Source organism: Staurois parvus, unplaced genomic scaffold (assembly GCF_062004578.1).
Source record: "Staurois parvus isolate SC_StPar_1 unplaced genomic scaffold, SC_StPar_1.0 ptg000081l, whole genome shotgun sequence".
Lineage (NCBI taxonomy): Eukaryota > Metazoa > Chordata > Amphibia > Anura > Ranidae > Staurois > Staurois parvus.
This window is the reverse complement of record NW_028317877.1, coordinates 13,383,326-13,410,176: the sequence shown is the minus strand read 5'-3', so window position 1 is coordinate 13,410,176 and position 26,851 is coordinate 13,383,326. Positions and strand designations below refer to the sequence as shown.

At 41.2% G+C, this 26,851-nt stretch overlaps 1 protein-coding gene across 1 annotated transcript in view; it reads left to right on the top strand.

Annotated features, from left to right (window-relative positions):
* The window catches only part of SLC24A3 (solute carrier family 24 member 3), a 526,682-nt gene extending 500,354 nt beyond the window's left edge, over positions 1 to 26,328 (top strand). The window contains exons 16-17 of the mRNA XM_089669796.1: positions 10,075 to 10,140; positions 11,829 to 26,328. Coding sequence (XP_089525922.1) covers positions 10,075 to 10,140; positions 11,829 to 11,981 — 219 coding nt within the window. The 3' untranslated portion in view covers positions 11,982 to 26,328. The remainder of the gene's footprint in view (positions 1 to 10,074; positions 10,141 to 11,828) is intronic.
* Positions 26,329 to 26,851: the final 523 nt, after the last annotated feature.

Below are 26,851 nucleotides of genomic sequence, written 5' to 3'. Positions count from 1 at the left end.
TAGCAAGTACCTGTTGATAATGCTGGCTGCGACACGTCTCTGCTGCATACACACAATCATAGATAAAGGCAGATACAGCAAGCTTCCATATATGCTTCCATATATGATTCTTCTTGCCATGCCATGAACATCTAAATCCAAAAAACAATGAGGCAACCAGGAGTCCTATATTGAAGCCAAGTGTGCCTTAAAGTACTGAGCTCCAGTCTCCACCTAAAAAATTAAAAGTCATCAGCAACAAATCCTGTAGCTGCTGACTTTTAATATAAGGGCAGTTACCTGTCCAGGGATCCAGCGATATCCTGAGCCAATTCTTTAATCTGCTTTGGGTGCAGGAGCTGGCATCTGGGCAAGGGAAACGGTCTACTGTGCAAGCCATGCTGTGCTGTGTGATTGCTCCCGCAGTCTTCTGGGACCGTGTGTGTCCCAGAAGGCTGCGGGGGGGGGAAGAAGGAGAAGCCGAAAGATTGTCGTGGCAAGCTTACCCAGAAGTGGGAGTGGGTACCTGTCAAAACTAGGTACTCGCTTCCCCCCAAAAAGTGCCAAATGTGGCAGTGGAGGGGGAAGGATGCAAACGAGCAGAACTCTCTCAGTCAACATTAACTATTTCATTCCTTATGCTGCTAGTATTACTAAATAGATAGGAAGGAATTATATATTTTCTTGTTTTAACCTTTTTTCTACATTTTTTTCAGTTGCTTCCTGGTTTCTGGCCTAGGCCAAAATGATGTCATACATCCCAGGAGTCTTCATTAGCATTTTTGTTTTTCTTTCATCTGAAGGAGGGGCTTTCTCAGCCTAGCACACCTTGCCTGCATGCCTGAGCTAAAAGCAGATGGATTCCAGGAAGTAAATGCTGCATGAATCATCTGCCTTTACTCAAGATGGCCTTGGCTAGAAATGTTCGGGGGTGTTTTTCAAAGTGATATGTCCACCAAATAAAACACAGAGACTTGGATGGACGTGCGAGTTAGCTGTAACCAGGGGCGGACTGACCATTTGGAAACTCGGGCACTGCCCGAGGGCCCAGTGTCAGTAGGGGGCCCCATGAGATGCCCCTGGTACTTTTTTCATAGGTTTTTTGAGTTTGGGCAAGGACACAGGGGCCCCATGATTCCCTATTGCCGGGGGCCCCATGAGTTGTCAGTCCACCCCTGGCTGTAACTATATAAAAGGAATTAAATAGTGTTTTCAGTTTGTGGTGCTCAAATATAGTTACATTCTGTAAGTTACGCATAACAAGTATTTTACTATATTTTTTATACAATTACGGTCTGTTGCTTTGTAAATGTATTAGATCTGTTGACAAACACAGATGCATTTCATTCAACAGCACTTAGTCACTACAGAATGTATATTTGAAGTTTTCAGCAGGTTAGCTATGGTGGTAAACAAATTAACAGAGGCAGCTGGGGCAGTTAATTCCTAAAACACTGACAAGTCCTGTTCTATATCCTGTGGTTTGTGCTATTGCTGGCAGCAACATAAAGTTACATAGTTAGTCTGGCCGAAAAAAGACAAAAGTCCATCCAGTCCAACCATTAAATGTATAAGGAAGAAGGATGCTGGAATGTGGGACAAGGTGTACATGTAAGTCTAAATGTGAGGATCATTTTGTACACTAACATTCCTAATTTGTGAATTTGACAGCTTCAAGCAATTCTTAGTTATGGAATGTGAAGTTAATTGGTAAAAAGCATGACATTATTTCCTGTACAAATTACATCAGCACATAAAACTCCCTATTAGATATGACTATCAGCTTGCAAAGTTCAGCTGTTAATGAAAACTCTGAATGCTTTATAAATGTTCATGACCTTTTATTCATACTTTTTGTTTAATAAGAAAAGAGAAATTATTGAGTGGGTGCTTAAAGTGAACATGCTCCAACTCACCAGGCTTTTTCAACCTTTTTGACCTAGAGGAACCCTTGAAATCATTTTCAGGTCTCGGTGAACCCATGCTTAAACCAATATATTGGAGGTCAGTAAAAAAATTTTCCTTACATTGGTGGCCAGTGGGAAGAATGTCCCCATTACAGTGATAATTAGCATGCTACCCAGCTAAAAAAAATCAGTGCCATGCAGTTGGCTCTGCCAAGTAGAGTTGGCCTTGAAATTTTGCAGACACCATCAAATGAAAGTTTATGATTTGCCACAGACCCGAACGTCATTCTTAAACAGCCCAAAGACTAGTTGTTTTTTTCCCTTCAACTAGTGAGTTGAATGAAAAAAGAAAAAACTAATTCTCCCATCCACACATTCAAGGTGGATGGGGAATCCTTCCTATTGAGTTATTGTATTCTGTCAACAGAGAGACTTTCCCACCTTCAAAATATACTGACCAGTGCTGCCATCTATAGCCTGTGGCGCTGATTGAGTGCAACAATACAGACAGTCTAGTTCATGGGTGTCAAAGTGACGGCCCTCCAGCTGTTGCCAAACTAAAAGTCCCATGAGGCATTGCAAGATTGACAGCTACAAGCATGACTCCCAAAGGCAGAGGCATGATGGGACTTGTAGTTTCGCAACAGCTGGAGGGCCACCAGTTTGACACCCCTGGTCTAGTTGTACGGAAGTCTATTGGTAAAAGTCTTGATTTTTATAATTTTACTCATTCAAGCTTGAGACCATCCAAATTATTACTAGCAATTTTAATCCATGATGAAAGTGCCCATTAATACCCCCAAAACAAGTTAGCTTGTCCTTTTGGTATTTTATTATTAAATAAACTCTTCAGAGTCTCAAAACATTTTGGTCTAGCACTACTGTGAATTTCAAATGAATTGCCCCTAGAGGTCTTATCGTGTCCATAAACTGCCAACCAGAGACCTTGTACACTTCAAAATAGTTTATATCCTGACCATGAGATCAAACTACAATTGGCATGTTAGCGTCTTACCTCCATCTCTCACACAGAATACAGTATCCAAAACAGCTGCCTGTCTCAGTTTGCTACCAGAACACAAACACCACTATACTGTAGGTGAGAGATCACTGCAAGTAAAGCTGGGCCATCCATGAATTGTTGGTTGGCTTGGAGTATGTTGTCAGTTCTAGCAGGTTACCTTCAAATCCAGGATGATGGGGTCTGCATGTGATTCAACACTTGACGGGAGATCTTCAGTGTTAGCTATCAGCTCATTGAGGAAGCCTTGTGTGGTTATTAATCTATGATGAAGATCTGGGTTGTGTGCATTGTCTTCAGATTGGAAGCAAACATAATTACTAAAGAATATGTGGATTTTAAGGCTGCCTACCATCAATAACAGATTGACATTGTATATATTAAAAATAGTCTTCACAAATGTTATTATACACAAAGAATTAAAACATTAATTACATCATAAAAAAAGGATGCCACCTAATATCAATGCGCAAACCCATACATAATGATATATATCCAATTCTCTGTAGGCCAACCTTCACATTTCATCTGAGTTAATCCAATGTAACATAAGCATCCTATATCCATATACAATATATTACAGATGTCATGAAACCCGACAATGAGAGTTGTACACGTTTCACAGTTTAGCTTCTTCAAGAATCCAGAGGTATTCTGAATAGTACACACATATACAGTATATTAAATATATATGGTGTGTATATATGTATGTATATATATATATATATATATATATATATATATATATATATATATCATCCTAATGCAAATTGAAACTTAAGGTGTAGACATTCAATATATAATAAAATTATAGAAAATTATGTAATTCTCTTCATTTGCGCTATTGAAAGTTACTTACTTCCTAGAATCATATCATGTATGTGTTTAGTTTTGAAACCCAAAGGCAAAGAATTTGCTGAGAGGGAGAGGGACCAAGGTGTTGATATCTATAACGAACTGTCAAGGTCCTACCTTTCTTCAGAGCTTGTGCATCTCCATGAGCTGGCATCCATCTTGGTTTTCTGCAAAGCATGGTGGGAACCTTTATGCCTTCAGGCTTCTGCGGCTCCTCCTCAGAAGGGTGTGGTTGAGCACATTTAAACCTGCTGTCTGCAAGTGTGCTCTGCACTTGTGTCCTGTATGTTGCCCTGTTGCAAGCTCTTGTGTTGTTCCCATTGCTCTCCTGATAACTGACTCGGCTTGGACAAGACTACTCTCTGCGTTAACCCTTTACCTGACCTTCCGTTGCTGAACCTGGTCCGTGACCTGAGTATTCTTTGCCTACCGTCTAGTACTGTCTGCTCCGTTGTTATTGACCCAGCTTGTCTGATTACTCTACTCGTGTTCCCATCTAGCTCCCACCAGCTGTACGCCATTGGCGGCAGTCGTTATCGCAGCTGGGGTCACTCGGGGGCCGCGACCTGGTCTCAGGCTGCGTGAAGTCCATCCCCACCATCAGGGACCCTGGTGAAGGGTAGCCTGGGGCTTAGACTCCGCGCCCTGAGGGACTCTGGTCTGTGGGTAGTGGCTGTCGTCAGTCGCAGCGTGACCGTACCATAGGCCTGCCTGCCCATTCCAGCGTTCCTGCCCTGACATTACACAAGTGCCATGAATCCTGATGGTGCAGGTACGCCTTCGATCCCTATGTTACTCGCCAGACTTGACCAACAGGATCGCTTGTTGGATCAGTTCGCTCAGGCGTTGCAGGCTCTGCTTGCACACACAGCGCACCTTACCCCTGGGGCTATTAGGTCAGTTGTTACTCCGGTGGACTCTCCCACTGTTGCTCCGGTTGTTGCACCTACCTCCGCATCTGTTGCGGAACCCGCGGTACCCAGAGGTATGACTGGTTCTGCCCCTCTTCCTCAGCACTTTGGGGGGGGAACTGAGTCAGTGTCGTGGTTTCCTTAACCAAGTGGGGATTTACTTTGAATTAATACCTCACGCTTTCCCTACTGAGAGGGCAAAGGTGGGCTTCCTAATCTCGCTACTCTCTGATAGGGCCTTGGCCTGGGCTAATCTCTTATGGGAGAGGAATGACCCGGTGATTCACGTGTTTACCCGTTTCGTTGCCTCCTTCCGTACGGTATTCGACGTACCCGCTCGCTCCGCTTCTGCTGCCAAATTGCTCATGTCCATGCATCAGGGTTCACGAACCGTTGCCGAGTACGCCATCGAATTTCGTACTTTGGCGGCAGAGGTGGGTTGGAACAATGAGGCTCTAGTGGCTGCTTTCTCTCATGGTCTCTCTGATGCGTTGAAGGACGAGATCACAGCCAAAGAACTGCCTGTGGAGTTAGAGGCACTCATCTCCTTCCTAATCTTGATTGACACCAGGCTCAGAGAGAGGCCTTCATTAAGGAGCGGCTGCGGAGGCCTCCTAACCGTTTGGCGCCTACGTTTTCTGTCCCACCCGTGCCTCCCTCTCCTCCCACGCCTCCTGGGGATGGTTTGTCTGGTAGTGAGCCCATGCAGCTGGGGTTTGCTCGCCTTTCCAAGGGGGAGCGGGCCTCTCGGCGTCGGGAGGGTCGCTGCCTGTACTGTGGACTCGGGGGGCATTTTCGGCAGTCCTGTCCGGTCCGTCCGGGAAATGCCCGCACCTGAGATCCTGTCGGGGGCAGATCTTGGGTGGAGTTTCCTCGTCCCCGGTTTCCCGTAAAGATAAACCGCTTATCACCGTTGTCCTCTCTTGGGCAGGAGGCTCGATGACGGCCCAGGCGCTGGTAAACTCTGGGGCTGGTGGTTTGTTTATGGATAGTTCGTTTGCGGCCCAGTACTCCATTCCTCTGCAGGCTCGAGAGACTCCATTGGTTCTTGAGGCGATAGATGGCAGGCCCTTGCAGCCATCGCAGGTTACCCACGAGACCCTGCCGGTGGAGGTAGCTATTGGGGCTGTTCACAGGGAATTGGCCTGTTTCCAGGTAATTTCTTCCCCGCACTACTCCGTGGTTTTGGGCTATCCCTGGCTTCAGAGGCACAATCTGACCTCTGATTGGCGATCGGCCGAGATTCTCTCATGGTCACCACGGTGTGGGGCTGGTTGCATCCGTGGTCCGGTTAAGGTGCTGTGCACCTCCTCGGACTTTGTGCTGCCCACTGAATATGGGGAGTACCTGGACGTGTTTGACAAGGTGCGCGCCGGTGCCCTGCCTCCTCATCGTCCTTACGATTGTGCCATAACCTTACAAACTGGTGCTACTCCTCCGCGTGGCAGGGTGTATCCTCTTTCGGTGGCAGAGAATCAGGCCATGGAGGAATACGTTGCGGATGCGCTTTCTTGGGGGCACATTCGCAAGTCTACGTCTCCAGCAGGAGCTGGGTTTTTTTTCGTGAAAAAGAAGGGAGGTGAGCTGAGACCCTGCATTGATTTTAGGGGTCTCAATCGGATCACGATTAAAAATGCTTATCTTATTCCGTTGATCACCGAGTTGTTTGATCGCCTCAAGGGAGCAACGGTCTTTACTAAACTCGACCTTAGGGCTGCCTACAACCTTGTACGGATCAAGGAGGGCGATGAGTGGAAGACCGCGTTCAACACCAGAACCGGCCACTATGAATACCTGGTTATGCCCTTCGGGTTGTGTAACGCACCCGCGGTCTTTCAGGAGTTTATTAACGATGTCTTACGTGACTTGTTGCAGCAGTGCGTGGTGGTTTACTTGGACGACATCCTGGTTTACTCTGCGTCTATGGAGACTCATATCCAGGATGTTAAGCGGGTGCTGCAACGGTTACGTGAAAACGAGCTTTTCTGTAAGCTCGAGAAGTGTGAATTTCACCAATCCCAGGTTGCCTTTTTGGGCTACATCATTTCCCCGGTGGGTTTTTCTATGGACCCTGAGAAGGTTTCAGCGGTTCTGCAGTGGCCTCGTCCCAGTGGTCTTCGGTCCATTCAGCGCTTTTTGGGATTTGCCAACTATTATCGGAAGTTTATCAGGAACTTTTCCACACTGTCCAAACCTCTCTCAGATCTGACCAAGAAGGGCAGTAACCCTCACGAGTGGTCACCCGAGGCCATCTCAGCTTTCAAGGCTCTGAAAGCCGCCTTCACTTCGGCCCCAATTCTGTCTCATCCCAATCCTGGGTTACCTTTTGTTCTCGAGGTTGATGCATCTGAGACAGGAGTAGGCGCCCTCTTGTCCCAGCTTCGGTCACCCGAGGGACCCCTACTTCCTTGTGGGTTCTACTCCAAGAAGCTTTCCTCTGCAGAGTGCAACTACCAGATTGGAGACAGGGAGTTGTTGCCCATTATTCTGGCTCTCAAGGAATGGAGGCACCTGCTTGAGGGTTCTGTGGTCCCGGTCCTAGTTCTCACTGACCACAAGAACCTCACATATCTCTCGGAGGCTAAGAGGTTGACACCCCGTCAGGCCAGGTGGGCTCTGTTTTTGTCACGTTTTAACTATGTGGTCTCTTACTTGCCTGGTTCCAAGAATGTCAGGGCTGATGCCTTGTCACGGCAATACTCTGAGCTGTCCAGGGAGGACACTGAGCCGACCTCGGTCATTCCTCCAAACCAGATCCTGGCTGCCATTCGTACCAACCTGACTTCTCCCCTTGGGGAGCAGATTTTGGCGGCTCAAACTAACGCTCCCCCTGAGAGACCGGCTGGAAGATGTTTTGTACCTGAGGGATTGCGTACCCGCTTGCTACATACCTACCATAATTCCAAGACTGCCGGTCATCCTGGTAGGTCCTGGGTCGTTTCTCGGTTATTCTGGTGGCCATCTCTCCGTTCTGACATCGCCTCATATGTAGCAGCTTGTTCGGTCTGTGCCCAGAATGAATCTCCTCGGCACCTTCCATTGGGCCTTCTGCAACCCATTCCCAATGGGAAGCGTCCCTGGTCACACCTGGGCATGGATTTTATTGTGGATCTTCTTGCGTCTCAAGGTCATACGGTCATTCTTATGGTGATCGATCGTTTTTCTAAGATGTGCCATTGCGTTCCGTTCAAGAAATTGCCGACTGCACAAGAACTGGCTACGGTTTTCGCCAAGGAGATCTTTCGCTTGCACGGGTTGCCCAAGGTGATTGTCTCGGACCGTGGGAGCCAGTTTGTGTCCAGGTTCTGGCGCGCCTTCTGCTCCCAGTTGGGTATCGAGCTTTCTTTCTCTTCGGCCTACCACCCTCAGTCCAATGGGGCTGTGGAGCGTTCCAACCAGGCCCTGGAACAATTCCTTCGTTGCTATATATCGGATCATCAGGACAATTGGGTCGATCTCCTGCCATGGGCAGAGTTTGCGAGGAACTCAGCTGTCAACTCCTCCTCTGGGATGTCCCCCTTCATGGCCAACTATGGGTTCCAACCCGCTGTATTGCCTGAGTTGTTCTCTCCACAGGACATTCCGGCTGTGGATAACCACCTGGCTGCTCTGCGCTCCTCATGGGGGCAGATTCAGAGGTCCTTGAAGGACTCAGCACAGCGCCAGAAGCTCCAGGCTGATCGTAGACGGTTGCCCGCTCCCTCATACCAGGTCGGAGATCGGGTGTGGTTATCCACTCGCAACCTCAAGCTTCGGGTGCCCGCACCAAAGCTGGCCCCCCGTTTTGTTGGTCCTTTCCGCATTCTTCGCAGGGTGAACCCGGTTGCCTATGCCCTTGCTCTTCCTCCTGGGATGCACATCTCCAATGTCTTCCACGTATCCCTGTTGAAACCTCTGATCTGTAATCACTTTACTGCCTCTCCGCCTCGGCCTCGTCCTATCAGGGTCGACGGCCATGAGGAGTATGAGGTGAGCCGCATCTTGGATTCTCGGTTGGTCCGCGGTCGGGTACAGTTTTTGGTCCATTGGCGTGGTTATGGTCCCGAAGAACGTTCCTGGGTTCCTTCCGCGGATGTTCATGCTCCTGCCCTCCTCCGCGCTTTTCACGCCCGATTTCCTCAGAAACCTTTTGTTGAGCCACGGAGGGGGAGGGGCCCTTGAGGAGGAGGTACTGTCAAGGTCCTACCTTTCTTCAGAGCTTGTGCATCTCCATGAGCTGGCATCCATCTTGGTTTTCTGCAAAGCATGGTGGGAACCTTTATGCCTTCAGGCTTCTGCGGCTCCTCCTCAGAAGGGTGTGGTTGAGCACATTTAAACCTGCTGTCTGCAAGTGTGCTCTGCACTTGTGTTCTGTATGTTGCCCTGTTGCAAGTTCTTGTGTTGTTCCCATTGCTCTCCTGGTAACCGACTCGGCTTGGACAAGACTACTCTCTGCGTTAACCCTTTACCTGACCTTCCGTTGCTGAACCTGGCCCGTGACCTGAGTATTCTTTGCCTACCGTCTAGTACTGTCTGCTCCGTTGTTATTGACCCAGCTTCTCTGATTACTCTACTCGTGTTCCCATCTAGCTCCCACCAGCTGTACGCCATTGGCGGCAGTCGTTATCGCAGCTGGGGTCACTCGGGGGCCGCGACCTGGTCTCAGGCTGCGTCAAGTCCATCCCCACCATCAGGGGCTCTGGTGAAGGGTAGCCTGGGGCTTAGACTCCGCGCCCTGAGGGACTCTGGTCTGTGGGTAGTGGCTGTCGTCAGTCGCAGCGTGACTGTACCATAGGCCTGCCTGCCCATTCCAGCGTTCCTGCCCTGACACAAACCATATGTAGTATCTTCCTCTTACCAATTTAAATATATGTGTGTAATTTAGCATGTGTCCCTAAATATTACTGTAATGATAATAGGGGGCAAATCAAAGGTTTTTATTGTATTAGGCATTCCTAACTTGAGATACAACATGATAAAAGACAGGTTGGTATACAACTTCAAATTCCATACTACTTGTATATGAAATCCCCTTAAATGATGTACTTGTAGGTCGATAGTGGTCTTTTCATATTGGAATTATGATCTGTGGGTGCTCTTTAGTCCAATGAGAAAGGGGGTAAGGGTTCCATCACTCTGGTGGTTAAAGCTGTAACAAACGTTCTGTCATATTCAGCCTGGCAATGGCAGGAATTTTTGCATCAAGGGTAAATCATTGCAAACACATAATATTGTACTTGGCATGCATTGTATATGCATGCATTTTATTGCTGTTCAGCAGCATACTGAAATGATTATTATCTGTAAAAAGTAAAAAAAAATAATGTATTTATGTTACCATTCAATGAAAACTTTGCGTTATGTAACAGTGTGTCAGATTCTTATTTTCTATATGTAATACTCTTATTGTCCTCTATTATAGATCCATCTGAACAGCAGAGGCCTGATCTACTCTGTCGCTTTGCTTCTGGCTTCCTTGTTTGTTACGGTATGTCGTTATATTTCTTGTTTTCATGGATAGATAAAATGCTGTGTGTCTTGCAAACAAAATAAAAAGTGATAAAACAGGAACATTCAATTGCAGTGTGGTATAACATACTCCTACTCCATTCTGTAGAGGTTAAACCTTATAAGATCAAAGCCGAGTCCTTATTTTGTGGATTTTCTTCCTGGATCCAAAGAATGATGTCCCAACCTACCTATATAATTTTTTTGTTTGCTATAATGACCAGAAAATAGTTAATCCCGTTACTTGGTAATATTTAGATGATGATGCATTAGGATAACATCCTGTGTGGCTTCAGTAAAGCTGATTGGGTGCCGGTTTAAGGAGCCTGTCCTCAAACTGTGAAGATAGATAGAAAACGTGAAGATGCACACTGATGACAGCACTAGGCTCAGTAAATTTTTATTCAGCCACACAAGCAACAGAGCTCATCCCCACCTGGAGACTGCCCCTCGCTGATATGTTTCACCCTTACGGTCTTAGCCATGAGTTATGAAGAAGAGGAAGTGATTTGTAGTCCTAAAGCACTTCCTGTTCTAGGGTCACCCTAGGACAGGAAATGTGTTACTGGCCAGATAACCAGGTGAAAGAAAAAGGGCAAAAGCCTAAAAATTAAAACTAATGAAGCCAACAAATCTAAGGACTGCTAAGCTGAATTATATTCACTTTTTGTTCTTGGGTTTAGATTTGCTTTAAAGAAACACTACATAGATTCTTACCATGTTAAGATAAGTTTTATATATTTTGTACCATGGGGTACCAGATTATACTTCTATATAACACAAAGCCATCTTCCAACATCAAAGGACCCTCAGAAAATCCCCCATCTTCTAGGTTTGGAGAAAGCAGGAACACCCCTTCCTCATCCCACAATGCAGCACCACCTGCTTAGCTAACTTAGGGCTCATGCCGATGGGCACCCTAATACCCCTTTCACATGAACGTTCCAATCGGGTTCGCTTGTGCATTTTTCAGGTGGACCCAATCAAAACCTCCATTCTCCACTACAGAAAGGTGGATGTAAATAGAAATGTGTCTGTTTACACCTGCCTACATCCAATCAAATCCGCTAAAAAAGATGGATGGGGATCTGTTCCCCTTCTATCAGATGGCAATCGGGTGTAAATGGAGAGGTGGTCCATTTACATACGACCGTAGAGCAGAGCTTAAACGGACCTGTCATCCGCCTGCTCAGCAGTGATCAGCAGGCAGAGTCCACACCGTGTGAAAAGACCCTAAGTGATTCAGGTACATCAAATGCAGGAGTCTGAATTGCAGGCAAAGCAGGTCAAGTTCAGTCTTTTCCTGTCAAATACTGGAAAACGCAGCACACCTTTTGACGTGAACCCCTGTTGAAGCTTCTCTGATTCTGTGCTTGTTTTACATGTTCTGTACCAATACAGAATTACTTTAAATAATAATTTCTGCTCTTTTCCTATACAATCATCTACTGCTTTATAAAAATTTGAAAAGTCTCTCTAGCCTCTAACAATTAATTATATTTTTATGTCTTGGTTGTATTGGGTCATAGCTCCATTTTTTTCTCTTTACAGAATTCTTTAAATTATACATAATTTCCTTCAGTAATGCCTATTTGTGTCATTTTTTTTAATTGGCTGTCATAGAATTCTTGGCAAGGTGCTGACTGTTTTGGTTGTTTATTCACTTAGGTATGTGGTGTTCATCTAAACAAGTGGAAACTGGACAAGAAGCTGGGTGTGGCATGTCTTCTCCTCTATGGCGTCTTCCTGTGTATTTCCATCCTCACAGAATTCAATGTCTTTACATTTGTGAACTTGCCAATGTGCAGGGGAGGAATCTGATCCATCGAGCCGATTGGTTGATGAGACTTCATCCTACTCTTTGGTGCAATACAGAAGTGCGACCTGTGTCCTGCACAAGGAGGTCGTCAACTGGTCACTGTTCATGAGAATTTCTTACTTCCTTCTCTCCCTGTTTATTTCATGGGGACAAAACCTTCTACAGAAATCATGTTCCACTTTTTTTTTCACTGTTAGAAATTCCAACACTTGTTGGTAATTATCCTTTTATACAGTGACCAGGGTTCCAGATGAAAAGGCTGCTAACTGGCCTCAAGCCAGCCCAAATTATGTCTGCTACAAACCATTCTGTTTTAAGTTATTTGGACTAATGTAATTTATGACTTGATATTGTTCAAACATTGCAGAATAATAGGAACGATTCATTACCAGTAATCAGTTATTATGAGAAATATCATGGGATAAAATAGCTGAAACACTTTCCCTTGTTAACATGAAAGTAATCTCCTTTGATGGACTGTGAGAACAACAACAGACAACTGAATAGATGATCGTTACATGAACTTTTTAAGAAGAATTGATCGTATTGATAATTTATTTTACGGTGAGATCATTGGACAGCATTTTATACAAAGAACAAATCTTCTTTCTTAAAATAAATGGATAAAAGGTAGATTTTTCTAGAGATGGGTTTTCACAGCATCCTTGACTTGGTCAGATGACTTGACAGTGGTTGTAAAGCCCATCCGTTTGTGTATTTCCAGTGCTGGACTGGTGCTCAGCAGAAGAATTTGATGCAGATGGGTAAATTTGGCAGTATGTAAAGTTTATTGTTATATCCAAAGCTACATGGTCATAATTGAAGGTCCCTTGGTATATGTTCTAAGTTAAATCTGCCTGGTACAGTATTTTTGTATAAGCGTTTTATAGCAGGCCCTGATCTCTAAGTAAACTAGTCTTATATAATTTGCTAAATACAGTTATGGACACTGGTTTCTTAAAGGCATATTTTGCACAGATGCTATTCGATGATGATACAACATGAACACTTATGATGTATACACTGGATCTGTCCATATTGTATTTAGAGCTTTAGAAAATAAATCTTCTATTATGGCATTAAACAAGGCAGAGATTATGTATTCAAATGTTAGCCCCAGTTACCACAAACCAACCATTTTTTGTAGTGTAAATCTTTAATTTATTATACATATGCAGAGAGGAATTCTATCTGAGGAAATTTAGCAGTAGTTTCTCTAAGTTATGAAAGCTAACAGTAATTCAGGGATTTTAGTGGACATATGCACTGCAATGCTTATTTTTGTAAACATATAAAACATATCTATATATATCTAATATGTGTGTGTTTGTGTGTGTGCGCGCATATATATATATATATATATATATATATATATATATATATATATATATATATATTAATATGCAACTATCCCATTGTGGTGCAATGTCCTAAATAATATATGAGATAAAGAGTTTATTGATGGATAAATTGTGTATTTTTTTAAAGATACCATTTTAAGAATATCTTCCTGTACCCCTTATCAATCCTTCCAGATAAAGAATATGAATGTTAATTGTACATAGGAAATCTTATTGTCACTGTGTTTTAGAATTCTACAATGATCTTCCTTCAGAGCAGAGACATCTATTATAACCAGTATGGCTCCAGAATCTATACTATATATAGTGTGACATTGGCCGGCCATTCCTATGAAGAAAGGCAAGCCTATATTGTGAATGTAGACATGACTTAGTGGAACAGAAACTGTAATTATTAGGAAGTATTTTTTAAAATAATTTGCAACAGTGAAGTGAAAACATTAGCATACAGTTGCGAGGGGCTTTAGTTTTATAGCACATTGGGAAAATATCTATCAATTCCATTTTTTGGCAAAAGAGTTATTATATTTAAAATTAAAACCAAATGGATATTATACTCACTTCATAAACTTATAACATTATTTGCCATAAAGATGTAAGACATACATCTGGTAAAGGGAGGACTGGGTTGGGGAGAAGAGGGGCATTTACCACAGTAGGGGGCCCCATGAAATGCCCCTGGTACCTTTTATAGGCTTTTTTGGGTGTATTTTGAATATGAGCAAATCATGCATGACTATGAACAAAATATGTAGTCATGGACTTTGTGTGGCCATATAGAAGAGAACCTGAGTACTGTAAAAACAACTTTATTATTCTATTACACAATATTAAAAATTACTCTCCACATAAAGGTTCACAACATAAAAAGATTCCTATTAAAATTTACTTGTGGACTCAACGCTTTTTGGGAATCCTTCTTTAGGAGCACATGTGACAGAATCAATACACTGAAACCCACTCCTAATCTTTAATAGGGTAGTATCAATCAGTAGGGTAGACTGGAATTCATAGCATAGAGGTGCAAATGAGTAGACCAAGGAGAAGCCACTGCCTCTCGGGTGGGAAAATCAGGTACATGCAGTAAACATCCAATGGTCCTATATACATAATCTTAAAATAGAAGGACTAACTTCCCAATGGGGAACCTTTCAGACCCAATGTAGGTAAGTCACCATAAAGACAGCATGGTAGTCAAGGCAAATATATTCCAAAAAGGGGGCTCTTAATAAGTATCTTAGAAGCAAACTCAGTTCACGCCAATCCATCCTGGAGGTTATCCTGTGAATTCCAGTCTACTCTACTGATTGATATTACTCTATTAAAACATTAGGAGTGGGTTTCAGTGTACTGAATCGGTCAAATGTGCACCTGAAGAAGGATTCCCGAAACGCTTTGCATCCACATGTGAATTGTAATCAGAATCTTTGCATTTTGTGAACCCCTATGTAGAGAGTAATTTTTAATGTTGTGTAATAGATTTTTAATGGTACATAATAAAGTTGTTTTTACTGTACTCAGTTTCTCTTCTATATGTCCACACAAAGTCTACAACTATGTATTTTGTTGATACACAATAAAGCATATCATTTAGTAAAACCCACCTTTCACCAATAACTGCAACACTATAGTACACTTTACTGGGTACATTTTTTTTAGTCTACAGAAATCTACCTTGAAAGATATATAGCTGCCCTATGCCAAAGCTTTCCAGTCCTTCCCTGCATCTGTTATACTTTAGCAAATCAAGGCTGTACATTTTTTTCATAAAAGACTACACTTTGGTATTTTACCTCTTGTTTTGGATGTTATCAGTATTGGCACATTTGTGTTAGAATTGATTATGAGCTGTCAGTCTGTCATTTTTCGTTTCAGCCTTCTTTTTTTTTCTACCTACCTGGAGTCACCTGCCCTAGTTGGAAACCATAATTGCAACGTCGCTTTGTATTTTATATATTCATTGTTCAGAGTCAATAAGCTGTTATTAATTTATTCACCTCATTCTTATTTTCTGTTAAGTGTGAGACAATTTCTGTTAAATTACCTATCGTACATTAACATCTGTATTAAGTGAAATCTGTTAAAGTAAATCGTGAAATGTGAGTTAAAGCAGCAGTATTAGAAATGACTAAAATGTTACATAACTAAAACATTGAAGGAAAGCTGCTGTCATAATTGAAAATCTTTAGCTGTACCCAGGAAGTACAGGCTACCTGCTCAGTACTTTAGACCAGGGGTCTCCAAACTATGGCCCTCCAGCTGTTGAAGTATTACAAGTCCCATCATGCCTCTGCCTCTGGGAGTCTTCCTGTGGCTGATAGAGTCTTGCAAGGCCTCATGGGACTTGAAGTTCCTCAACATCTGGAGGGCCATAGTTTGGATACCCCTGCTTTAGACTATACGAGTCCACTTAAGCTCCTATTATCTGTAACCTGGTGAATCCCAGTTTGTAGTTCATGTCCAATACATACCCTTTGAAGACTCTCACCCAGGGGCAGACTGACCATTCGAGCACTCGGGCACTGCCCAAGGGCCCGGGGTCAGTATGGGGCCCCATGAAATGCCCCTGGTACCTTTTATAGGCTTTTTTGGGTGTATTTTGAATATGAGCAAGGACACAGGGGCCCCATGATCCCCTATTGCCTGGGGGCCCCATGAGTTTTCAGTCCGCCCCTGCTCTCACCTACAGAAAGTCACATGTGGAAAGAGTCAAAGATGTTTCTCAACCACCAATCACAATCAAGCATTCAAACCTGCTGTAATATGATCAGTGAAAGCAGAAACAGAGTGAGACAAAGTTGTGTAACATAGGTTTCAGGAAATACACTCCCATTGACTCTGTGAGGTGCTGCAGGTGCTGCAGGGAATTAGAAAGTTGAACTACATGCATAGCGCACAATTTCATTCAGATATGTATTTATTAAAAAAAAAGTTAAACATATTTTAACCTAAAAGTAGTATAGGGAAGATTTTGTCATATTATCAGCCTCCTTTAATCCTTTGCACAGCAATTCTCAGACTAGAAAAATAAGATGGAGCTCCATTTCTATTGCTTTTAAGTAGTATGTAGTATGCTTACAGAAGGGGAGCACAAGGCAACTGCTGGCTGCTACACTTTTGTGTCCTTTCAACAGGCAAAACCTGTTGTGCTCATCAGTGTATTCTGATGGTGGGGAAGTGTCCCCATTGTCAGAATAAAATAACTCGGCAGGGAGGATTCTCCAATCCACACTGAGAGTGTGGATGGGGGAATCAAGTCATCTTTTTTTTTCGTTCAACCTGCTGGTTGAATGAAAAAAAGAAAAAAAAATACTAATCTATGGGCTGCCTTAGGCAGGCCATTTTTATCAAGTGTATAATTAAGATCCTGAGATTAATATTGTTTAGGCCTGGGGTTAACTTTAGCACAATTGTTTTGTTTGCTGGATAGCATTAGTAGCTCACCACTTAGTTTAATGAATCACCTTGAATTTTTAAAAACTGTTTAATCAACTGGGGTTGATTTACAAAATTGGAATATATTTAACTTGACTCAGTGAAGTTGTATGCCCTCCATTCAATAATTTGTAAAGAAAAATTCTTAATTTAAAATTAATTTGCACATGGCCTAATGTTAAAGGTGAACAAAGGTTTACTTAGATACCTTAAAAATCTACAGCTTTAGTAAGTAACTCCCTTTGTACTAGTCACTTTCTGCATTTCACAATAAGGACATTTTGCACAGATGGCCTAGAAGCATTAGGCTCCGTTCACACCAATACGTTTTTTCGTGCTTTTTGCAGAAACGCACTACAGTCCATTTAACATGGTTTCCTATGGAACATGTTCACATCTATGCTTTTTTGAGCAGCTGCTGCCATTTTGGAAAGAGTCAGGGAATTTTTTTAAATGCAAAAAGCATTTTTGCTACAATAGAGTTCAATGGAGAACATGCTGAAATGGATGGTAGTGCGTTTTTGCTGCAGTTTGCGTTTTGAATTTTTATTCTGCCCAGCAAAAGAAAAACAAAAGTAAATAAAAAAAAAAGAGCTGAACAAAAAACAAATCGTGGCAAAATCACGGCAAAAACGCATGTAGAAAAATGCAAAATGAACTGCGAAAAGCACTGCAAAATGGACAAAAAGCAAACTGCATAGGTGTGAACAGAGACTAATGCAGGCCATAGATGGGTCGAAAACCGGACGTTTTTTAAAAAAAAAAAACGAAAAATCGGTCATTCAATAGGCCGAGATTACCACCAACGGTAAAAAAAAATTGGCCGATATTCGTCCCGTCTATGGCCGGCATTTAATTACTTCTGTCCCTGCAGAGAGCTCCGTTATTATATTTGACATGAAAAAGTATAGCGGTTGCAACTTTGTATCTATTTGTATCCATTTTGGATACAGATGGTTTTATGCGGATATAAATAGATACATTGTTGCAACCGCAATACTTTTTCATGTCAAATAGAATAGCGGACTGGAATTCTTCTTCTTCTTTTTCTTCTTTTTTCTTCTTCTTTTTCTTGCAGGTCACGGCTCATGTGCAGATTTTTTATCGGTAAAAAGATCGGCCGATTTGCCCATCATTGCCGCGAAAATCGGCCGATTGGCAAAATTGGTCGATTTGTTTCCAACTTTACTGATAAAAAAATGTGCCAAAATCCAGAAAAACGGCCGACCAATTAACCCATTAACAGTGTGAAAATCGGCCAATTTTTGTTTTCCAGCCGAAAAATCTGCCAATTTTCATCCCATCTATGGCCTGCCTTAAGGAACTATTTGCATGCCCCCTCCACTATCCTAAAGTAAGGTAAAAGCCCCTTATTTTTTGGAATTGTGATCAAGGTGAGAGATGTCTTCTGTTTTAAGAAGGCTCTACTGTGCTTCTGTAAAGAGAAACATTTAAAGATTTGTAAATGGCAATGAAGAGTTCTGTAGAAGAATACTGACACTTCTTAAGGCCGGGGGTGATTGTCATCTGCTTTTCATGCTGCTGCTTATCAATGGCTGACTGATCAAGAAGAAAAACAACATTTAAAGGGAAATGTAATTTTTGGGGGCAGGCTTACAAACTTAGAAACTGATGTTTTATGTTATTTTTAGATTTTATAAAAACTTTGTTTTACAAACAAATATTTACAAATATTACAATTAGTCTAGAATGCAGTAATTTCCCTTTAAAGAGAATGCATAGTTATTTTGTATATATATTTAAATGCTGGGAGTAAAAAAGTAACTCTTTCTAAATGTTTTTTTTTTTTCTAGTCAGGCAAATTATGTATTTTATATGAATAATTTGTAGTTTAATACCAGGGAGCAGGAGGCGTTCGCAGCCTGTTTTTACATGTATTACATAGACTCATTACCGCCTCTGTTCAAAAACAGCAGTTTACAGAGCTCAGCAGCTCAAGCTTAAATTTAGATCTCATGCATGAGTCAGGGAACTCACTTTTTCCTCCCTTTAGAGAGTCTGAAAAATACCAGCTTCTCTTGTGCTCTTTCTTTTCAAACCCATAGTGCTTTGGGGTCCTGTCTGGACCCTATATTACATTTTTATTTGTAAAACAAAGTATACGTATGACAAGATATAAAACATTAGTTTACTTTGGTTTAGCAGTGGTTTTTTGGTACCTTGATCAAAGTTTGAGATACATTTTAATGTTTTATATCTATTAACTTTGTTGCTAAATTTATTATTTGGCTCTCTGCTTACTGCTTACACAGTGGTTTGACCAGGGTAATTCTTTTTTTCTGTAACTGGTAAGAGATTTTTTTGTGTCAAAGGGCTCAGTGATCCTTATGATACCTACTTTACCCTCTCCACTGTACAAATATGCTGTAAAGCAGCTGCAGTAAAAATTATGTATCTCTATTGTCACAGCTGATCCATTAGCATGGTGGACTGATCCTAACATGATGCCAAAGTCTGTCAATTAGAGCTCTGAAAGTACATCTGCTGTGCACAGAACATGTCTTCCATCCAAAGAATTGCATTTCAACAATACCATACTCTGGTGTATTTATAGTGTTAAAATTTCTTTAATTCCTTGTATACAAGGGTTTAGGTGAACCTGTTCTTGTCAAAAAAAAGTACCAAAAAAAAAAATAGTGTTGAAGTGCAAATACTTTGTGGTGCCTGCAAGTAGCTATATAAGTTCCTCCCCATAAGGTTCCTTGGGTTCCAGACCCATGTTGTTCTTAGGCCCCAGTGGGCATTGGAGGCTTTGGCATTTAAAAGTTGAATGGAGCAGTGGAGCTTAGCTTTGAGAGGGCAGGGCTTATTTCAACTTAAAAAGACGTAGGTGTCCTGTGTAAAACCTGGGCCTAGGATCCAAAGGGCTTTGCAGGGACTATGGTACTGATTTAAAATCACAATCAGCAACATGAACCATACAGACTTCTGGGACAAGTAGCTACTGCTCCCTGCCCACTGCCATACCACAGGAAGGAGAAGAATGAGACTAGAGCAATTACAAGACCACTACATTATATAGATTAAGATATACTGTATAAAGAGCATATGTTCTCTGGGAGTATGAGCGGGGACTTTGAGCAAACACTTAAGCTGGTCATTAATGAATCAAAATTCAGCAGGGACTGGCCAAATTTTGATCCATCTATGGCTGTTCCCATTCAAGAAGAATCAGCCTAATGCTCGACACCTCTTGAAGGGGACTGCTGGTAAATTTTCATTCAACTAATGCCTGCAGCCAGACGGCTGCAGCACTGATCATTGTATTCAGACAACGGAGCAGTCCCAGCTGTCAGAATACAAAAGCAGGGAGAATTCCTCCATCTGTATGCCTTGTGTGAATTGGGGAATCCATTCATTTTTTTTTTTCATCAGCTGATCGAAAAACCTGAGTCATCTATGGCCAGCTTTACTTTGATGCCTTTGAACGTTGAGTTCTGCTTTGACCATCAATGGTGTTTAAGTGAAAGTGAATCCTCAGGAGGGCAAGTGGTTAATGGCATCCTAGTCTTAGTCCATAGGGTTCAATATTGAAATGGCCCACCATTTGCAGCTATAACAGCTTCAACTCTTCTGGGAAGGCTGTCCACAATGTTTAGGAGTGTGTCTATGGGAATGTTTGACCATTCTTCTAGAAGTGCATTTGTGAGGTCAGGCACTGATGTCGGACAAGAAGGCCTGGCTCACAGTCTCCACTGTAATTCATCCCAAAGGTGTTCTATCCAGTTGAGGTCAGGACTCTGTGCAGGCCAGTCAAGTTCCTCCACCCCAAACTCGCTCATGCATGTCTTTATGGACCTTGCTTTTTTTATTGGGACCTTTATTGACTTTTGTAAGTTAGTACAAGTGCAGGGTCTGAAAATGCATTGGGTTCCTTCGTTAGTTATCATACCACATTGTTCTGTTAATAAATATGTTGTTTTTAAAACTAGTATTGTATAATGCCTGACAAGGAAACCCAACGTGTTTTGAAAGTTTTCATAATTAAGTCAGGCAGCCAACAAAGGGTATCACGTAATCTCCAAAAGTTTCACATATACATGCTTATGACTGAAATAGGTTTCCATATATTCCATAGTCGGCAGCTGTAGTGAAGCTTTACACTTTACTTCCACTAGTCGGCATTGCTGGAGTTTCATACACAGTTACATAGCTAGGCTTAAAAAAACTCGTCATGTGCAACTGTTCACAAAATCTATAAAACAGATCTCCCAAACGTAAAAAGGAGGGTAAAGGTAACAGAGATCAGCATTTAAAATACACATGCAAGTGTGGTAGTCAAACTAATTTTAGGCTAGAGTTTATTTTATGTTTGTTGCATATCTCCTTGTTGTTGCCTCTCTTTTACAATGTATTGATCTTTTTGTGTTGCTTTTTATTGGCTGTGTTTTATTAGTATTAGTTTAGAATTTCTTTTACAAAGGCACTATAACGTAGATAATATCTGGATATATGCCCCAGGCCCTTGAAAAAAAAGATTCTGTAAGAAAACATGATTTTTTAATTCAAGATTTTAAAAAAAACTAAAATATGTTAAAAAAAAAAGAAACCCAGTAAAGTTTCCCCTCTTTTATTGCATGTATGTGAGAACACTTTCTAGTACAGCTGCTTTGACTCCGTACAAGCATCACTGGACTTTACCCAGAATGAGATCTGATCCCCTGTTCACTGATAGCTTTGTTTTAATTATGATTTTGCTGTATTTGAGAAATATTGAATATTTGTTTATATAGGCTTTGTTCACCTTAACTTATGGATCAATACTATCTAGGAATAATTTGAATTATTTTAGATGTATGTAAATATTTGCTGAATTGGATAAAAAGGGATGTTTTGAAACCTTTATGTACTGATATTGCACAATATTAATTTAACCTCCTTTTGTTTGATTTTTTTTTTCTCTTTGTTTTCATTAATCTGTGTGTTGTTAAATTGTTAATCATTATTTGATGGGTAGGATATTGTTTGAAAACCTAGAGTCTGCACAGGCTAATTTTATTTTTAAAAGGTTCTCCAAGAAATTAATAATCTCTTCATACTTATTAAGTAGGGATGTTTGGAAATCTACGGCCCTCATTTCATTCATTTCTGTTGGAACAGTGAGGGCTGCCTGAAGACACCCTGCCTGTAGATCCCCTATGTAATATCGGTTTTGCTGGGACCAGCTATTGATTAGGAGAGATGCTACTACAGATACCGTTTCAGTTCTGCAGTATATGTATCTATAGTAGGTCTTTGCCTAGCAGTTCATCTCAGTATTGGCAGGTTTCAAATGCGGTCTCAGGCCTCAGCTCTTCTGTGAACAAGAATGAGTAAAGGGCTATAAACAACTGAATTGAGTAAGTGGAAAGAGTCAACTAATTTCTGGATAACCTCTTTAAAGAACAAATACCAATTACACAATGAATGCAGCCATTTTCTAGAGGCAGAATACAAGTTAGTGATTCCCAAGAAGCCACTGAGGCTTTTCAGGAGGTAATCCATACATGAAGGATTCTATTAGTATTATACAGATTCCATAGAACCTAATGAGACTGATTCTCCAATATACACAATATTGTACATGCCTCAAGTGAATCTTGATTTTCCTTTAATAACAAAGGTGCTAACTTAAAGAGGAGTTCCCCCCCCAAAAAAAAAGTCACCAGCTACAAATACTGTAGCTGCTGACTTAATATTAGGGCACTTGCCTATCCAAGCATCCAATGGTGTCCTACCCAAGCAGATTCTTCAATCGGCTATTGGGTGCTGGCACTGTCACCTTGACTAAGGTAAACCAGCAGTAAAGGCTTGCAGCTTCACAGCCAGTTTCCTACTGCACATGAGCGAAGAATTTTGTGAATGGGCCGCAGTCTTCTGGGACCTGTGAAGTGTTCCAGAAGGCTGCGGGGAAAGATGGGGGACTGAACTTCGGGGTTAGTTCACTGCAGCGAACTGAGCCAGAAGTGGGAGCGGGTACCTGTCAAATCCAGGTACCCACTCCCCCCCAAAATCACATGATTAAGCTGGAATCATACAATGATCTGGCCTTCTGTATGGGTATCTTAAGCAGAGCATACATTATGTAATTTTCTTTCCATCAACCACGTGTTGAAGGAAACAAAATTGCTCAATTCCCCCATCATAACAAAGTCAGTGTTTTAGGGGGGATCCCTCCTGCAGCGCTATTGTGTTGTGCCAGTGGGGAGCACAGGGAGCCTTCCCCACAGGTAGAATACAGTGATCAGGAGATAAGGCTAAAGCTGCTGACAATGGCCAGGAAAAATAAACCAGACAGGCTGGTTGTACTGACGTTGAGCAGTGGATCAACTTCAGTACAACCAGCTGCCCATAAATGTATAGATTCCTGGATCCGTCTATGACCGCCTTTAAAGATGTACATAGAAAACAAGCATATATGGTTGAGTGGACGTTAAGGTGATCATTTCTTTGGCAGATTTGGGCAAACTGTTGTAAGGAAAAAAGTGAGAAAAAACTAGCATTTTGATCTGTAGGCTCACATAAGCAGTAAGAAGATTATACATAAAATGAACCTTTGTGATCATCAACCATCCCAGTTGATTTAAATCAGCAGTCATTTTTGTTATATCTAATCCAGCCAGTCTCAACTAGGGTTCTGTGGAACCATAGCATTCCTTCAGAGGTTGCTAGGGGTTGCTTGATTTTTGGCCAACTGATCTCCCATCTGATGGTGCTTGCTTAGTTCCTTGTTTCATATCTCTGGGGTGACATTCTGATCACCACTGTATGGGGGGCATTCCTTCCACTGCCCACAAATGTATGGGACATTTCCCCCCCCCCTTGATTTCAGATGAATTGCTTTTAATAAAGGTTTCCTAAATTTTGACGATTATTTTAGGGGTTCTCCTGAGGTAAAAAGGTTGAAAGTCTGATCCCATGTAAACAGCAAGTCATGGTCATAATCCCATTCAAAATGACTCATGTATGGATACCTAATATCTAAAGACAATGGTTCCTTGTGAATTACTCCTAAAGTAAAAGCAATGGTTTGCATTCTTGGGTACTTACTGGCAAATGGGGTACCAGTCTGGATAGATATAGAAAACCATGGGTTAAGCTGTGCTTCATTTTGATGATTTAAGATGGAGTGCACTTTGACTTATTGGACTTCCTCTTGCTGGGAGATATGTATAGGCCTTTGCCCCTTTTGTGTAATTGGGAACTCTCCTATGAAACAGATACAACAGCAAAAAAAAAAAAAGTATACATCTGGTATTTTGTACATGTGTTCCATTCACTTTTTAGCTAGAGAGGTAAGGGTCAGAGGTCGTTTGGAAATATATGAGATGCAGACTTGCATTTACAAATGTAAGATATAAATACATTCAAGCACTCTGCAATAGAATATTTTTCTATTTGTAGCATTTTGTGTTGTGAATCAAGATATAAATATATATACAGTATATATACAGTATATATATATATATATATATATATGGATAAATAATCCTAAGTAGAACCAAATAGAATTTTAAATTGTTAGTACATTTTTATAATAGCTGAAGTGTAGAAGTAATACTGTATAAATTTGGAATCAGGACTGATTAAATATTCATTAAAAATCATTATTTGCACTTTTCTCTGAAAAAGGTTTTATTGACTACTTCATCAGTTTCATCCATCCTATCTACCAGAAATCCTGGCACATTCTTCCAAGATGAAAGGGATTCTAACATCATATTTTTCATCATTTATTTTATTTGTCTATTGTAAATATAAGGGATAGAATATTTTCCTACTTTTACAGCTTCTATGAAAGTTTTAATACTTTTCATTACAGAGCTAATCGTACATGTACACATATTTAATTCCTTCTCAAAGCTTTCAAGCCAGTCTTTTCCAGGTGTGATTAAACTTTAATAGAGCAATAGTTTGTTGTATGACTTATACTGTAAAGCGCTGAGCAAACTGTTGGCACTATATAAATCCTGTATAATAATAATAATAATATTAATAATAATAATATGACTTTAGTGATGAAGGGTAATGTGACCTTGCTGGTGGATGGTTCATGCCGCCATTGTGCATCCACAGTGACAGGTAAAGTGTAACTTCTCTTATTTGCTACTCTTTTGGTCAGTTAAATATCTTGCCAGAAATCTAGTTCTGCCTTGCGCAGTCTGCAATGTTATCTCTGAGAACTATAGAACACCTCCAACCATGCTGTGAAATTGACTGGGGAATGTTCTGTAGTCCCAACACACTTTCTGTCCAAGGGTGGCAATGCTGATTCTCTATACTGTAGATACAGGTAGGAAGTAAGCATTGTCATCCAAGGACAGGAAGTGTGTTACTGGCAGAATCACAAAGTAAAAATAGAGAAAAAGGGCATAAAAAAATAAAACTAATAAAGTGTATAGTGAATTCCTATGCACTTTAAAGGGGGATTAGCCCACAAAAAATTACATTTTAATATATTGCAGCTTACCAATTTTTATCTGGACAGCAGCATTGACAACTTGGGGAAGGCGTAGTGCTAGATGCACTAGCAGATTTTCATGGACTTGACTAAAGCATTAAAGCTAAATTCCAGCTAGCTCTTTAAGATGTTAAAGCAACTTTTTTTTCCTTTTGGGATACAGTTTTTACATCAATGAATAAAGGCTGACCATTGTAAGGACCCCTGTCAGTGTTAAATGGTTTTGTCTGAAACATTGACACTTTTGCTGGACAGCTTGGTCTGTTAAAGGAAGTTGAAAAAAAATAACAGACTTGCCAGTCGGATCACTAGTTGAAAATAAACAAAACCTAAAAATTAAAACTAATGCAGCCACCACATTGAAGAATTGGTAAGCTGCAAAATATTTTTTTGAGTAGCAAATACATGTGTTAAAGAGAGAAAAGAATGTGCTTAGCGTCCCTTTAATATTGTACCTTACAGACTAAGGGGCATATTTTTTAAAGAAGTAAATATGACATTCTCTACATATGTAGTGCAAGTAGATAAATCACTGTCATAGCACGTTCTGAGAAGATTCACCTGTAGTCAATGTTAAGTGAAAATGATTTCACTGATCTTAGTGCATTTTTCCACACTTATTTTGTTATGTGCATATTGCAATATTGTTTGTAGAATATCAGGTAACACTGACATTGGTATGCACTAACAATATTTATAGGGTAAATACTTCAGAAAAGAGCAATATTCCGAGGGCAGTGGATTATGCAACAGCTGTTACCATAATTCATACTTTAAAGTTTATTTATAACATCCAATTTCCATCCAATTATTTGCATATCCAGTTTTTACTTGAACACTTCAGAATGCTTCCTAGCTGTACAGCCTAAGCTTTTTTGTTTGTTTTGTTTCTTCTTGAGCTCTATCTACAATGGTATGTAAAAATGTCACCAAATAATGGCATATATTACTTTTGACTGATGAATGGTTTTGCCAAGAAATGGTTTGTAGATTTAGTGGTGTACAGATTGCAGAAACTGCCAGTAATAAATTGTAAAAAGAAAAAAATCACTTTGATTCATGTCATAGGGTATAAAGTATAAAAGAAAACATTGTCCCGGGTTCTTATTTGTGTACTTAATTATAAAATATGTTTCCTTTCTTTAGAACAGCCTTTTCTCCACCAGGGTGCCTTCAGGTTTCTTTAGGTGTACCTTGGCAAAATGCCTAAATTTGCCCAAAAATAACCTTCTAGCTGACGGCGTCCTAACATCCAATGACTTCATCGGTGGATAAGGAGGACGCCTGCACAGCATCCTTGTTTGCACCTCCCCTGCCCCTCTCTGTCATCACTGATGTAACATTAAATATAATAAAGTGCAGCACTGAATATTCAATAATAGGTCACAATAAGGTCGTTAGTGTGAATAAGTCCGTAGACATATGTGATATTAACATCCGAGTGAGCCAGAAGATCAGGGTAGTGGTGCTCGGGAAAACTGGTAAAATTGCGCACTTACCAGATGCGCATAGGATATGCGCATTAATAAATCCACCTTGTGAAGAGGTACGGTGGCTTAGGGTCCTCCTTCAAGAAATGGGCAGCACAGCGGTACGTGGGTGAAGACTTTATATT